The sequence below is a fragment of the Rhinolophus hipposideros genome (assembly GCF_964194185.1).
Source record: "Rhinolophus hipposideros genome assembly, chromosome: 16".
In the NCBI taxonomy this organism is placed as follows: Eukaryota; Metazoa; Chordata; class Mammalia; order Chiroptera; family Rhinolophidae; genus Rhinolophus; species Rhinolophus hipposideros.
The window spans coordinates 50,073,390-50,088,879 of record NC_138062.1 but is presented as its reverse complement, the minus strand read 5'-3'; the positions used below and the strand labels follow the sequence as shown (position 1 = coordinate 50,088,879).

General features: G+C 57.3%; 1 protein-coding gene across 1 annotated transcript; it reads left to right on the top strand.

Moving 5' to 3' along the window:
* Positions 1–7,557: 7,557 nt before the first annotated feature.
* Positions 7,558–11,652, top strand: JUND (JunD proto-oncogene, AP-1 transcription factor subunit). Its single transcript, XM_081076888.1, has one exon. It carries the CDS (start codon positions 9,731–9,733, stop codon positions 10,985–10,987), a length of 1,257 nt encoding a protein of 418 aa, XP_080933014.1. The 5' UTR covers positions 7,558–9,730; the 3' UTR covers positions 10,988–11,652.
* Positions 11,653–15,490: the final 3,838 nt, after the last annotated feature.

Below are 15,490 nucleotides of genomic sequence, written 5' to 3'. Positions count from 1 at the left end.
CAAATCTGTTTCCTGTTTCTACGGATCTGCTTGTTCTGGATATTTCATATAAATGGAATCATACAACATGTGATCTTTTTTACCTGGCTTCTCTCAGCATCATGTTTTCAAGGTTCATACACGTTGCAGTCTGTGTGGGTGTTTCATTCCTTTTCATGGCTGCATAATATTCCATAGTGTGGACGGAACACATTGCGTTCATCCTTCCCCAGCTCATGGCCTTGGATTATTTCTAAGGATCTGTTTACTCTGTGCTAGGCACAGTTGCTTAATCTCTGCCCCACACCCTTCTGTGAAGTCAGACTGGAACTGTGACCATCATGCTCTTTCGCCCATTTCCCAATGAGGGAAATGAAGGCAGAGATAGGCAGACAGGCCTCTGGAGGAACCACAGGCCATCTCATAGGTCTTTATACTCTGGAGATGGAAGTATAGATAATACTTACATCCAGAATTAAACAAGATAAATGCCAGGTGAAGACCCTCAGGGTCTTTTGGGCAGGGGGACCAGCACGTGCAAAGGAATGGGCTGGTGTGGCTGAAGAAAAATGAGAGGGAGAGAGGAAGGGAGGTAGACAGTAACTGCAGGTCCTGGGGGCTGTGGGGAAGGGTCCGGGCTGTACTCTGAGAGGGAAAGACAGAGAGACTGAAAGAGATCCAGGAAGAGAGTGTGAGACACTAGGAGCAAGAGGGAGAAGGGCCTCAGCATCTCACACTTTCCAGCAGGGGCAGGAACTGATCCAGCTGCCTCTGGGTCTTGCCCACCTTCTCTAGTCTCAGAAGCCACCCCCAGAGTGAAGGCTGCAGGCTGGGGGCTGGGAAGGGTGCTGTGAGCACAGGGGCAGGCCTGCCGAGTACCAGATGCTGCTATCTACCTCTGCCTCTGAGTCAGCATTGCCATGGCAACGCAGGCCCTGCCGGATGCTCCTTGGGGCACATCCCCTGTCATAGCAGCCACTGTCACCACCGCCTCCTCACGGGGCCACGGCCAGGGGCAGAGGGGGCAGCTATTTTTACGCAGACTGCAGACAGTACTCAAGGACCATAGTGCCCACCTCCACCTTCCCCCATTCCTCTCAGCCCCTTAGTCTCCTGAGCCATCCCCTCCCTGCAGGGTCTCCAGGCCCTGGCTGAGAGGGGGTGGTGACTCTCATACAGTGGACACTGCACATGAGGAAATATCAGGGGCAAGAGCTGGCATCTGGACAGCAGAAGTGGGCAGAGCTAGGGAATCACAGAGACAGGCCAAAGCAGGGTGCCACAGAAGTTACGGGGAGGCCAGGGTGGCACTCACAGAGGAAAGATGAGTCCCTGTGACCCAGAACAGCCCCTATGCTCCCTGAGCCACTCCGGCCTCCTCTGGACCATAGGCACTGGTGGGGAAACTGAGGTGAGGAGGGTAGTTGAGGAGGGTAGTCACGGGCTCCACCTGAGCTGGTGAGGACTCCAACTACCTGCCACGCCAGCTGCTAATGACCTGAGTGCCCCTGTGATGCCCTCCACCTTTATCTCCGCATCTCCCCTCTTCTTGAAACCAATCCAGGCCTCCTCCTCAATTCTCCTCCAACACCCTGTGCATTCCCACCTCAGGGCTTTTGAATGTGCTACTCCCAGCTTTCAGGAACACTGTTCCCTGGAACACCCTCATCGCACTAGCCTTGTCTGAAGGTGTCACAGACCCTCTATACCCCCGCCACTCCCCCTCCCTGAGATTTCTTCTTAGCTCTTGCCACTGCCTGCTATTACATAATTTTCCAATTGTTCCCACACCAAGAATGTGGGCCCCTCTCACAGCCTCAGTTTACTTAGCTAGAGAATGACAGTAGCCAGTGTGCAGAGTGAAGTGGGAACCAAGCAGTGAAAAGCCAGTGTCTGGGGTCCTCTCCACCTGACCCAGAGCTTCAAGGACAGGGTGGGGGCTCCCTGGGCAGATTGGCTCTCAGCTCAGGCCCAGTCAGAGGGCAGTGAGCAGTGGGTGAGGTATGCCAGGGAGCCTGCCCTGGAACCTCCAAGCCAGGTTGGGGTGGCCTATGAGTTCCCTATCACCATACATACTGATCATCCCTGGGGCCACCACATCCCCACCAGCCCTAATTGTGTTGCCCTGGGAGACAGTCACCTCATCTTCACTGTAGAGATTTACAGGGTCATCTTCTCTTTATGCCAATGAGACTCAAGACTAGTTCCAGTCCCCAACCAAGGGCCATGGATCCCAGTAAAAAAACATGAATTGATAAATGTGTCTCTTCCTGTGTTCCTCCCCACCCCCAAGCCTTCCCCAGCTGTCTCTCCTCTCCTTTCTCTCTGGGTCTCTGTCTAGCTCCACTAGATTTTTCCTCTCCTGCTGTCCTTCATTTCTGCCTTTCTCTATCTCAGTCACTATCTCCCCTTTCATTCCCGCTATTTCTATGCTCCTGCCCTCCTATCCTGACTAAGCTGGCCTTTCCCAAAACCTTGGAACAGGCCTTTTAGTCTCAATCTACCCATTTATCAAATGGGTTTATCCTAGGGCCTCAAGTACCGGGCGGAGGGGGGTTCAGCAGCGGACACTCTCCCTCCCCTGTTCCGGGCAGGCTTCCAGGGTCTGGCCGGGAAGGGGTTAACCGCGTGCGGTGGCCCTCCCCCTCAGCCCTGTATTTAATTAACGGCCCCGCGGGGCGGCCAAGCTAGGCAAATGGGGGGATGGGAGGGACAGAGGAGGGAGAGAGGTGGGGGAAGTGTAGGGGAGGGACGAGAGGGGGCGGAGGAAGGAGAAAGCAAGGAGGGGAGCGGGGCCAGCTGGGGATTCGAATACCGCCTCGCACAGTCCCCCACTCAGACTCCTGGGCTCCCCGGTTCTCCTTCCGCCCCTCGGTGTTGGAATCCCCTCCCATCCCATCCCTCATCCCTTAAGTATGAGCCGTGCGTCTGCAGCGAATGTCAGCTCTCTCCCATTGTCCGGTTGGGGACATGAGGACCCCGCAGATGTGGCAACTAACCGGGACACAGCTCGGAGCCGCTCAGCGCTCATTTGGGCGGCTTCGTCTGCACGCTGGAAAACAAGAAAAAAAAAAATTGGCCCCAGCTGGGCGACCCTGGGGGCTGTCTCGGCGTGGGCACGGGCGAGTGGTAAGGGCGGCAGTGGAAAACATGGGCAAGCGGCGGGGACGGCCCGGGGTCCGACGGCCGGGGTTCAGCCCACTAGGCCACACCCCTCCCTGTGCCTCAGCTTCCCCTTGTTGGCGCAGCCTGGGGAACTCTGGAGGGCGGACCCTCCCCAACACACCCACGGCCTCCCGCGCGGCCCGCGCGTCAGCGTCCAGCGGCCCCGTCTCGCCCTGACGTCGGCGCTGACGCCACCCGCCCCCCTCGCCACTCCATCCCGCCACCGTGCAGGGTTAACTCTTCCGTGGCCGCCCGCCGACCCGAGACCCCGGAGATCCCTCCTCTCCCCAGAGGCCAGGGTGGGCAGACCCACGCGGGACTGTCCGGTGCAGGGCCAGGCGCCAGGCCAGGTGGGAGGTCCCGTCCAGCCTCCAGGCCTTTGCCTGCGGCATTCCCTCCGCCTGGAAGGCGTCTCCCGCCCCATCGGAGTCCTGTTTACTGTGACGGCTCTCCCTTGCCCCCGCCCAGACCCCCTCCAGGGCTGGGCGTGTCCATGTCCGGCTGGGTCTCCCCGCCCCTGGGGAGCTCCTCGGGCCTGGGGTGCGGTCCTCTTACCGAGCAAATCTCTATTTCAAGGTCGAGTTTCTTCCCGCATTTTCTAGATGAGAACCAGAGAAGCCCCGAGAACTTAGGGCTCCCCGGCTCCTCTGGGTCCCCGGCCCCCGGTCCCCGTTCTCGCGGCGCGGGAGGGGACCCTCAGACCCCGCCTTGCCCCAGGAGAAGTGAGAATGGGGGCCCTCCCCCGCATTCTCACCACTTCCTCCCGGGAGAGGTGGCGGCAGCGGGGGGGGGGGGGGGAGCTCTGGGGGAGACATGGAAGGCGCTAGGGAGTACGGGGGAGCGGCCTCAGGTTCGGAGAGGGGTCTCCCCGCCCCCACTACCGAGAGGGACAGGGCTGGCGTTTAAGTGCCTCACGTGTGGGGTTGGGGGGCCCACCCCGCCTCTTCCTTGCTGCCTGCCGCGCCCCCATTCAGTCTATTCTCTCACTGGAGCCTGGGCCCTTTCCTTGAGGCCCGGCAGCCCTGGGGTCCAGCTCCAGTTTGCTTTTACATCGTCCAGGTACTCGGAGCCCCGTCTTCCAGCAAAGCTGTATGTAGATTCCAATATGTCGTCTCAAGATTGGAACTAAGCTTTGCTCGGAGCCTCGGTGTGTGCATCTAAAAAATGGGGACAGACCTCCCTCTTTGGGGGCTGTTGTGGAATTTTAAGGAAAAATGTCAAAACTGGGCTTCCAATCTTGGCAGCATGGATGCAGCCGGTCCTTTATTAATTCCCTCATTCATTCATTCTTTCACGAAATCATCCATTACTTTTATCCACTCATTTATTTATACATGTACTCATTGATTCACACACTCCCCTCCCCAACCCCCAGGCAGCCAGGGAAGGACATCAGAGGCCCACAGGACTGTGGGTGGGGGCAGCCCCAAGGTTTTGAGGCGGAAGTGGGAGCTTCCACTTAACTGAACCAACCTGAAGCCTCCCCGCAGAGGCCCTATGGGGTCCCACCCCCAAGAGGCCACTACTGCCTGCCATCCCTGCCTCCATCTCTTCCCCCAAAATGGGTCAGTTTCCCACAGGGCCTTGAGAGGGTCCTGGCTGATGCAGGCAAACCCCCAAAAATGTGCTCATCACTGAGACTGGGTACATTGAGCATCAACTATGTGCTGGGACCCTCAGGGACAGGAATGCCAAGTGGGTCCCTGTGGTCCCTCTGGCAGTTTTCTTTGGCTTGGTTTGGGTGCTTCCCAGCTTTTACTGTTCTCTGGACATTTGGGCATTCCTGATCAGGCCTGGCTCAAAGTGTCCCCAGGGATGGTGGTGGTGGTGGGGAATGCCTGCATTTTGCTCTCATTTCATCGTTTTTTGGTTTCCTTCTATTTATGGCAAGACAAACTGGGTTTCCATTCTTGGTGACACCAAGGTTCCCTTTTGAAATATATTTACTGAAGTAAAAACAGAAAGGGGTTGAAGTACAGGAAAAATAGTGACAGTGCTTCTTTATGATGGTGGTTTCCTGTCTCCCATGAGAATAATCAGCTCAGGAGGTGATGGGGAGCTGAAAACCCTCAACCGGCACATGGCCAGGCACACAGTAGGTACTCAACAGAGGGTGGTGGAATGGATAAATGATGGTGCTTGAGGTTGGCCCAAAGAAAAAACAAATCAACTTCTGAAACTGGTCTAGTGAAGTCTAATTCACCACCACCCTCTGACCCCCTAAACCTTCTGGTTCAACATCCACCTGTGAAAGGGCCTCATCTGGGCATGGGTATACAGCAAGTATACGTTAAATGTACACTGGGTGAGTAACCCCCTGCCTGTCCTGGGGAGTGAGGGAGGCTGGCATGAGAAGGTGTTTTCTCCTTGTTGGAGCCCTTCAAGCTCACTCCACATGGTTGATCATTCAATCAACAAACAGTACACTGAGTCGCTCTTCTGGGCCTGCGAAAGGCTGGGGACACACCACAGCCTCAGGGAGCAGTCAGCAGGGACACTGGTCATAAAGCTAGCTCTGCCAGGTGTCCATCTGGTTCCATCAGGGCTGAAGGGGGCTGATGGTGGCGCAGGAATTGCGAAATGGTCTGGTGAGACTGGAAAGAACCGGTGCCAGCCCAGAGGGCAGGGCCTTGGTCTCCTCCCTGCGGCTGGAGAAACACCTGCAGTGAAGAGGGAGTTGACTGCCCATCCTGCTCCAGGCGAGGGCGGAAGCTGGGCAGGAGGGGAAGGAGGGGCAGCCGTCTTCTCCGGTAATCGGATCCCCTGGAATGTGCCGGGGCCAGACGCGCCCCCTGCCCGAGGCTGGCGCCCCTTCCCTGGCTGCCCCAGGTCCTGCCACCTGGGTCCCCACCAGCCCAGCCCTTGGAGCCTAAGCTCCGGAGGATTGTCCCTACAAGTCGCACCCAGCCCTGCAAGGTCCTGATCGCAGGGGACCATCCCTGGCAAGCCTCACTCTTGGGAGGCCCCTCGCCTTCACCCCTTTCTTTTTCCTGCTTAACTCTTTTTTTCTCTTTCTCTGGGGCTTTCCGTTTTACCCAGTAGATTTTTAGGTCTCTGATTCTTCAAATAAAGACTAAACATTACACCGAATTGCAAGTCACTTTAAACAAGAAAGCAGATCTCATGCTGGTGAGAGGTGAGAGCAGCCGGGATTGGAACCCTGGCGGGAGATGGGGGTCGGGTGGGTGTCAGGTTAAGCATCTGTTGGGAAGGCAGGGTTCCGAACGGGGCCAAGTTCTGATCAGGCCTGGGCTGTGTGACCCCCATCAGGTCAGGTCGCGTGCCCCCTCTGGACTCTGTTTTGAGAAGTGAAATAATGTCACTATACTCGAGGAGGGGCTGGAAGAATAAAGGTGAAAAGACTCCTCCCTCAATCCCACTGCCCTTGGAACAAATACCACCCACTCTGGTTTGGGTGGAGGCCCCCCTGCCATCCTGGCTTTCCTTCTCCTCTCCCTGACTCCCCCAGCCAGCCCCACCTGCCTCTACGCTTCATCAATATGGCCAGCTCGCTTCTGCCCCAGGGCCTTTGCACTTGCTGTTCCCACTGTATGAGACACTGCCCTCGAATTATTTCCTGATTTGCCCCAGCTCCTCCTTCATTCAGCATCTCCTCTTGGGCTGCCCCTCCCAGATTACCCAACTCTAAAACACCTCCCTTCACCTTCCACAGAAGAGGCATCATTTATTCTCCTTAAAGCTGTTTGTCATCTTCCTCCTTCAGATCTTGTGCTGGGAGGGTGGGGGTGTTTATGTCATTTATGTGTACCCATCACTTGGCTCATAGTAGGTGCTCAATCAATATATGTGAAATGAATGGTTATCCCTAGTTCACCACATGGGGCTAGTTGATGGATTTAGGGCCCCCCTTGACTTGCCTAAGGATCTCCCAGTCTCACAGACAGATCTGGACGTATTCCCCCTCCCCCAGCTTTGTGGGGTCAGGGCTGGTAAAATGGAGGGGCAGGACTAGGGTGTCCCAGAGGGGGCTCCCTAGCTGGGAGGAAGGAGAAGGGAGGGAAGGGTCAGAGAGAATAGTAAGTGCAAGCAGAAGAGCCTGACGGTGGTCAGGCCTTAGAAAGTGGAGCTGGCAGAGTCTACCAAAGGCAGGGTCCCACACTTAAAGGCCAAGACAGGTGCTCTCCACCCAGCCCCAAGGACCTTTCCCTTCCCTGACTGGGGCAGATAGAGCCAGACACAAATGCTGAACAGGGCTCAGCCAGATGAAGGGGGTCTTGGGGAATCCCCAGGGACATGGTTAAGGAAGGCTTCTTGGAGGAGGAAACATTGGAAGTGGGTTTTGAAGGATAAGTAGGAGTTTGCCAGGAAGCTAAGAAAAAGCACTCCAGACTGAGGGAACTCCAGACCAAAGAACTGCAGTTAAATTTGGCCGAATAACAATAAAATGAAATTATGATAGAGAACATTTATTGAGCCCATACTATTTCTGAAAATCTAGTAAAAATTACAATACTCCATGAAGTAAATAAATAAGATTATTTGCTCTATTTTCATGATGAGGAAACTGAGACTCAGAGAGGTAACCTGCCTTGGCCTCCCTGTGCCTCCATTTCTCAAGGCCTGTCTGCTGGTCAGTCAGCTCAGGCTGGCTCTGCCCACAGTTCACCGGACATTCACCCACCTATCAAGGCCTTAGCCCAAGGTCAAGGTGGAGCCTCCCTAGGCCACCACTCACCGTCCTCCTGCCTTGGAGAGAAGAATGGCCCCCTCTTCTCCAACCTCACACCAGAGAGGGATCCCAGGGCAGAGCCGGCTAAGGGCTGGGGCTGTACTCCCTTCCACAGGGGTCCCTTTGCCCAGGCTGGGACTTAGAAAGAGTACACGTCTGGAGGATACAGAGACCCACATGCCTGGAAACACACAGATACATACTTACACACATGGGTACCCTGCTCCACATAGGAACACATAGACAATTGTGTGTACACAGACACACACCCATACACCCGGCCCTCTGCCCGTCCGGCCAGTCCAGGCCTCTTGCTCATGGTCACAGCTTCCCTCAAGGCTTACTTGCTCCAGAGCCCACTTAGGGGCAGGGCCAGGTGAGGTAGGGAACTGAGAGGGGGTGTGGTGCTCCTGTGACAAGCCAGTCACAACTCTAGGCCAGAGACTGGCACAGGAAACAGCGCCAGGCGGTGTTCTTCTTTAACATCCCACGTCCACTGTATGCTAGGCTCTGTGCAGGGAGCTGAGGACCCACCAGGCCCACGATAGACAAGGTCCCGGCCTTCTGGGGTATTATGATCCACCCCATCATTCTGGATAGTTCCATGGATACAAATTCAATGGGTTCAATGGGAACAAAGTGAGTGGGAGGGGGCCTCTCTGAGGACATACATTTGCACTGGGTCAAGGGATCACCTTTGCACATGCAAAGGCCCTGGGGCAGCAAGGAGCTGGGAAGCCAAGGCCAAGAGAGGGTGAGGGTGAAAGGTCAGAGAGTGTCAGGGGAGGGAGGGTGTGGAACCTCCACTACCTGCATGAGGAGCGGGCTCCATCCTGAGTGCAGTGGGAGCCATGTGTGCAGGGGCTGTTGGTCAGACTCAGATGTCCCAAGGATCCCTTGGGAGTATTGGAAAGATTGGCCCCTCCCTCCTCTCTCACATCCCATCTCTAGCCAGCCTTTATGGCAGCCTATTAAGCCCTGACCATCACGATAATAGTAATAAGCCCGTAATAATTACTAGCTGGGATTCCTGACTTAACAGCCCAGCCAGGGGGTTGAGGAAGAAACTGTGAGGGGTCCTAGAGTTGAGCATCCTCACCCGGTGACCACAGCAGGCTCTGGCAGACAGAGTTAGAAAGTAGGCGGCTGCCCAGAGGCATGGTCACCAGGTTCTACTGGGTGGATAAGAGCTCAGGCCTGGCACAGCCCTGGCCGCGCGGAAAGGTCATTTGCCCAGCCTCAGTTTCGCGTCGGTAAAGTCAGGAATTCGGACCCCGTGCTTTAGACCGCACCCAGTGAAAAGTATCAGGATCAAAGCGCTCCCAGAAACTTCAGGCAGCGCTCTCCTCTCCTCCCCCGTCTTTCTGGGGCAAACACACCACCGGACATTGGGGTGGGGTGGATGAAGGTAGACATGGTTCACACCCCCAGGAACCACAAGGACCGCTCCCCCAGGCCTTCAGCTCCCAGTGCGCTCAAAGCCTGGCCTCGGCGCGCTAAGGGAAGCACCGTTGGCGCAGTGGAGAGGTAGGCGCCAGGGAGTTATTTATCCATCCGGGCCCGATCCACCCGGCCCAGTCCCGGGGGGCCGGTCCACCGCCGGGCCCCACGCGCGGACGGAGGGCGGAGCCTCGGGGCGGACGCCTGGTGGCTGGGCTCATCACGCCACCCGGGACGTGCCTTGGCGGGAGGCGGCGCTGGGGGCCTGAGTCGTACACAGCTCCAGGGAGGCTGGATGACCCGGCCCCGTCGCGCGGTCCGCCCCCATGACGTCAACCCACAAGGCTGCGCGCTGTTGTGCCGTTTACCGCGTGTCACCGAGGTAACAGCAGCTGGGGGGGCGTCCGTGGCTTGGCCCCGCCCCGGCATGTAAATGAGCGACGTCACCCGCACCCAATGGCGAGCGGGGGCAGTGAGCTCATCGCGTCGGGCCGAGGCTATAAGAGGGCGCGCGGGCTGCGCGGCGCAGGAGCCGCCGCCAGCGGAGGGCCGGGCGCAGCGGCCGCGGCCGGGGCGGGCGTAGGGCCGAGTGTACGGGGGGGGGCGCGGGCCCTTCGGGAGGCCGCGGCCACTCCCCTCCCCCCCGGGCCGGCGCGGCGGGGGAGGCGGAGGATGGAAACACCCTTCTACGGCGATGAGGCGCTAAGCGGCCTGGGCGGCGGCGTCAGTAGCAGTGGCAGTGGCGGCAGCTTCGCGTCCCCGGGTCGCCTGTTTCCCGGGGCGCCCCCGACGGCAGCGGCCGGCAGCATGATGAAGAAGGACGCGCTGACGCTGAGCCTGAGCGAGCAGGTGGCGGCGGCGCTCAAGCCCGCAGCCGCACCGCCCCCGGCCCCCCTGCGCACGGACGGTGCCCCGGGGGCGGCGCCCCCCGACGGCCTGCTCGCCTCGCCGGACCTGGGGCTGCTCAAGCTCGCCTCGCCCGAACTCGAGCGCCTCATCATCCAGTCCAACGGGCTGGTCACCACTACGCCGACGAGCACGCAGTTCCTCTACCCCAAGGTGGCGGCCAGCGAAGAGCAGGAGTTCGCCGAAGGCTTTGTCAAGGCCCTGGAGGATTTGCACAAGCAGAACCAGCTGGGTGCGGGCGCGGCCTCCGCTGCTGCCTCGGCTGGGGGACCCTCGGGCACGGCTGCGGGCGCCGCGCCTCCCGGCGAGCTGGCCCCGGCGGCGGCCACGCCCGAGGCGCCGGTCTACGCGAACCTGAGCAGCTATGCGGGAGGTACCGGGAGCGCAGGGGGCGCTGCGACGGTGGCCTTCGCCGCCGAGCCCGTGCCCTTCCCGCCGCCGCCCCCGGGCGTGCTGGGGCCGCCGCGCCTGGCTGCGCTCAAGGATGAGCCGCAGACGGTGCCCGACGTGCCGAGCTTCGGTGAGAGCCCGCCGCTGTCGCCCATAGACATGGACACGCAAGAGCGCATCAAGGCGGAGCGCAAGCGGCTGCGAAACCGCATAGCTGCTTCCAAGTGCCGCAAGCGCAAGCTGGAGCGCATCTCGCGCCTCGAGGAGAAAGTGAAGACGCTCAAGAGCCAGAACTCGGAGTTGGCGTCCACGGCGAGCCTGCTGCGCGAGCAGGTGGCGCAGCTCAAGCAGAAGGTCCTCAGCCACGTCAACAGCGGCTGCCAGCTGCTGCCCCAGCACCAGGTGCCCGCGTACTGAGCCTGCGCGCCGGGCGCATGCGCGGCCCCCCCTCCCCGAGAGGCGGGCTTGCGTGGGGGGGGGCGTGGGTGCCCCGGACTCGGAGAGGGCGCGGCGCCGGGGACCCCCGCCATGGTGCCAGGACTTGGAGAGGGCGCCTCAGACTCGACAAGCTGGACCCCCTGCTCCCGGGGGGGCAAGCGCATGACCCCCCTGCCCTTGCGCTGCCTCTGTTCTCCGCGCGCGGCCACCCTGTGTTGCACAAATCTATGCGCCCGGCCGCTCCTTTGTAAGCACCGCCACCGAAGGGGGCTCCGAGGGGGCTCAGCCTCAAGCCCTGCGTTGCCTTTTCTTTTCTTTTCTTTTCTTTTTTTTTGCATTTGGAAGAGAGAACAGTGTTCGATTCTGCCCTATTTATGTTTTTACTCGGGAACAAACGTTGGTTGTGTGCGTGTGTGTTTTCCTGTTGGTTTTTTAAAGAAATGGGAAGAAAAAAAATCCCCCTCCTTCCTCGCTCTTTCCCTCCCCTTCCGTCTTTCCGACACCTCATGCCTCCCTTTTTTCTGTTTTTTTGTTTTCGTTTTTTTTTTTTTTTTCTCCTGTTTTGTTTTGCTACGAGTCCACATTCCTGTTTGTAATCCTTGGTTCGCCCCGTTTTCTGTTTAAAGTAAAGTCTCCTTAAGCCAGCTCGGCTCTCCGCCTCCTCCTTCCCTCGTCGAGGCCTAATGGACTGGGCGGGGCCTGGCCCGCTCCCTTCCCCCCTCGCCTCTGTTCTTCTCTCTCCACCCCTGCTCAGAGGAGGGAGCCGGCGTCGGGGAGGCGCCCCGCACATCTGGCGCTCAGCGAGCGCCATCTAGGCGCGCCTGGGCGCGGGGCCGACTTGTGTCCAGGCTGGGCGGGGAAGCTGGAGACTCCAACTAGCGTTTGGAACTGTCGACCCTGCGGGTGTCCCCGCTGTGGTGAGGAGTGACTGCAGGATGTAAAGGGGACAGCCCCAGCTCGAGGCAGGATGGAAAAGGCAGAAACTTGAAACTGCTGGGCCTGTGTCTGTGAAATGGGCAGAACAATCATAAACCTACTATATATAAAGTGAGGATTAAGAAATTTTGTTTACTGAGCAGTGCTTGGCTTACAGTTGGTACTCAATGTATTTATTATTGATTGGTGGGTGGAGAAACAGCCTCAGGACCAGAAGGAAGGTGGCCCAGGTGGGAGCTGGCCTAGGCAGTCTGCCTTTAGGACTGCAGGTGTGGGTATATTCTGTGGAACCTCCCTTTTAGGGAACTGACTGAGAGTCCAGGATTTTCCAAGTACTTCCTGAAAGCACCCTTCCCCCAACATCCTGTTCTCCCATTTTGAGGAAACTAAGGTTTCAGAGAGGTTGAGTGACTGGTTTGAGGTCACACAGGCTTTTAACGGGACTGTACAGGGATATTTGGACCTTGGCTTTCTCACCTCCAGATCCTTGACTGCCAGGCTGCCCTCTTCCCAGCCTCACCTGGGGTTTACTGTTGTGTGGGTCAGATACCCTGGGCCTTGGGCTTCTGCCTTACTTGAGGTCACCGGGGATATGAGCATTGGTGACCCACGAGTCGAGCTGGTATCCTTGTGTTGAATGTTGACTGTGTACCCAGCCCTGCTTGGAAAGGCAGCTGAATTTGTGCCTGATTTACAGGTGTAAAGAAGGAATACTGTGTGTCCACAGTCCCTGGGCCATCAAAAGAATGGGCCCTCACCACCTACACGTTCCCTCTTCCCCCTGGTCACCCTGGCTCCTCAATTCTTGAGGTTTCAAGAGCTGCCTTGGGGTTTGGTTTTTAACCATGTAACCTCACTTGGTACCACCTTCAGGCATATGTTTCACAAGGGGCCCCTGAAGTGAGCAGGAGGCTGATGCTGAGATGGGGGTGTCTTGACACAGAGGAGACCAAGAGCGATGTTTTGGGGGCAGCTTTACTTTTCAGGAGACTGAGTCCCAACTTGGGTGCCAATTTGCTACTCGTGACCTCAGCCAAGTCTTCTTCCTCCTCTCGCCTCTACCTTCAGAACTGTGAAATGGGTATGTTCATGTCCAGGTAACATCTCCCAGGGCAGAAGTTGGAAATGGTTGGGGGGTGAACGAGATAATACTTAAGCACACCCTGTGCAGCCTCCAATCTGTAGAGAAGGGGAGGTCCAGGGAGGTTGATAGATCTGCCCAAACTATTTACTCACACTTCTAACGCCAAATGTGGGGTTTTTTTCCCCCTACACCAACTATTTCTCCAACTCTAGACACCACAGGTGCTCTACAGTTCAATTCTGACAGTGTAACTGGAGTTGGCACAGACCCCAAAGGTGAAGGGTTCAGCCCTGCAAGAGTGTCCCCACTGCAGACATCAGCACAAGTCCAAGGTCGCCTAGGACTTCTGACCAACCAGCTATAAATTGGGAGTTTCCAGGACCCCCACCTCAGGTTCAATAATTTGCTAGGACAGCTCATAGAGCCTAGGAAAGCACTTTACTTACTAGATCACTGGTTTATGATAAAGGTTATAACTTAGGAACACCCACATGGAAGACATGCATAAGGGCAAGCTACTGGGGACAAAGCTTCCATGCCCCCTCTGGGCAGACACCCTCCCAGCATCTCCATGTGTTCACCAACCAGGAAGCTCTCTGAACCCCAGAGGTTCCATTGTGTAAGCACAATTGATTGAATTGTCAGCATTTGGCGGTTAATTAAATCTCCAGCCCCTCTACCTTACCAGGAGGTTTGGGAGGTGGGACTGAAAGTTGCAACCCACTAATTAAGGGTAGATCTTTTGGAAGACCAACCCACAGCTGGCCTCTTGCTCTGGCGCCCCCCGGTGGCTCCCCAGGCAGGCCAGGCAGAGGCCTCTGGGCCAGGCTGTGGCTTTGGCAGGACCCTGCTGAGCTGAGGCCAAGGTGTGTGTCAGCCCCAACCCTGCCAGCGGTGAGTCACAGATGGCCTAGCCCCAGCTCCAGGAGTTGACCAGGGATGGCAGCCTCACTTACCTCTCCAGGACTGGCTCAGAGTCAGAGCCCATTTTTGCCAGGCTGGGTGTAGATCCCAAGGGGCCTTGGGCCCCGCCCCACCCTAGGGAGCCCCCGTTATCAGACACAAATACAGGCTGGCCTTTTAAGAAGTCAGAACTTCCTTTGTTCTAAACCCTTTCATGGCTTCCAGGCATCTTCTCAATAAAACCCAAACTCCCATAGTCCTCTCCAAAGCCCCACCTGTGACCCCTCCCCACCCTTTTTCCCTTCCAGCCATATCAACCTCCCCTGTGTTCTCATTATGCCCAGCTGTTCCCACCTCGGGGCCTTTGCTTGTACTGTGCCTCCCACCTGGAATGCTCTTCCCCCAGTTCTCCCACAGCCACCTCCTCCCTGTGGAGCTCAGCCCATCCCACCCCAGCTTTGGCTCTTTCCTAGCAGTTTCACACCCCTAAATTATTTGAGTTGTGTCCCCAGGCCCAGATCAGGTCCCAGCCCAAAGTAGGTGCTCAGCAAATGCCCCAGGGATGAGAGACTGAGGCTGTTTCCGGACACATGCAGGTGGAGATTTGGGGATCCCCTTTGTGCTCAGAGCCCTAACTTTCTGCTCAGGATGGGCAGGTGGTACAGCAACCACCATGACCCTCAATCCTGACCTGGGTCCTGACCCTCCACCCCTGAGTTTGCCCTTAGAATCTCCTCCCAGGAGCCAGTGGTGATTGGTCGGAAGTTGGCTGTGAGTCACAAAGCCACTGTGGCACCAGGGCCTCATGGCAGGCCATTTGGGCTGGTGGGTTCAGCTTCAGGGGCAGGTGAGTAGGGTTGGTGGAGGGTTTGGGGGGGTGGTACATGGGGACCCAGTCATTCTTCCCTGGCCCCCAGTCTCCTCAGAGTCTCCCTGGGCCCTCCAGATCACTGAGGGGGGATCAGCTCCCCAGCCCCTCACAGCAGGGACACTAAGGTCCCCCAAAGGCCTGATGGTGGGTTTGTCTGCCTGGGGGCCCAACCTGTAGAGTCCATCGTATCTTCTTGGGAGCCTGGGAAAGTGGTCTTAGCTCGTGTGGCATAGAGAAACTGAGGTTTAGTGGGGTTTACTCAAAATTGCGGAGCCAGCCCCTCAGTTTATATGTTCGGGACCCCCTATTCCTCTTTCACATACCCTGTAATCCTATTCCTCTCACTGTCTCATCTGTTTGTTTGCTCATTCTGGTTGAATTAATCAAAAGGGCTGAACCATGTCGTTGATGAAACCCCAAGCCCTAGGGTGAACCAATCCACACCCTGAAGCTGCCATCTCCAAGTTCTGAATCTTGGGCTCCATTCATTCAGTCCATCCATCCATTCATCCACAAACATCTGTTGACCACCTACTGTGTGGACTATTCTAGGCACTGGGGATTCATGAACAAACAAAAGAGACAGACATCCCCACCCACGGGCAGCTCATAGTCTAATGGGGTAGGCCAATCTGAAACAACATAAAGCAGTAAGACACATAGTATGTTGGAATCTCCAGGCCTCAGC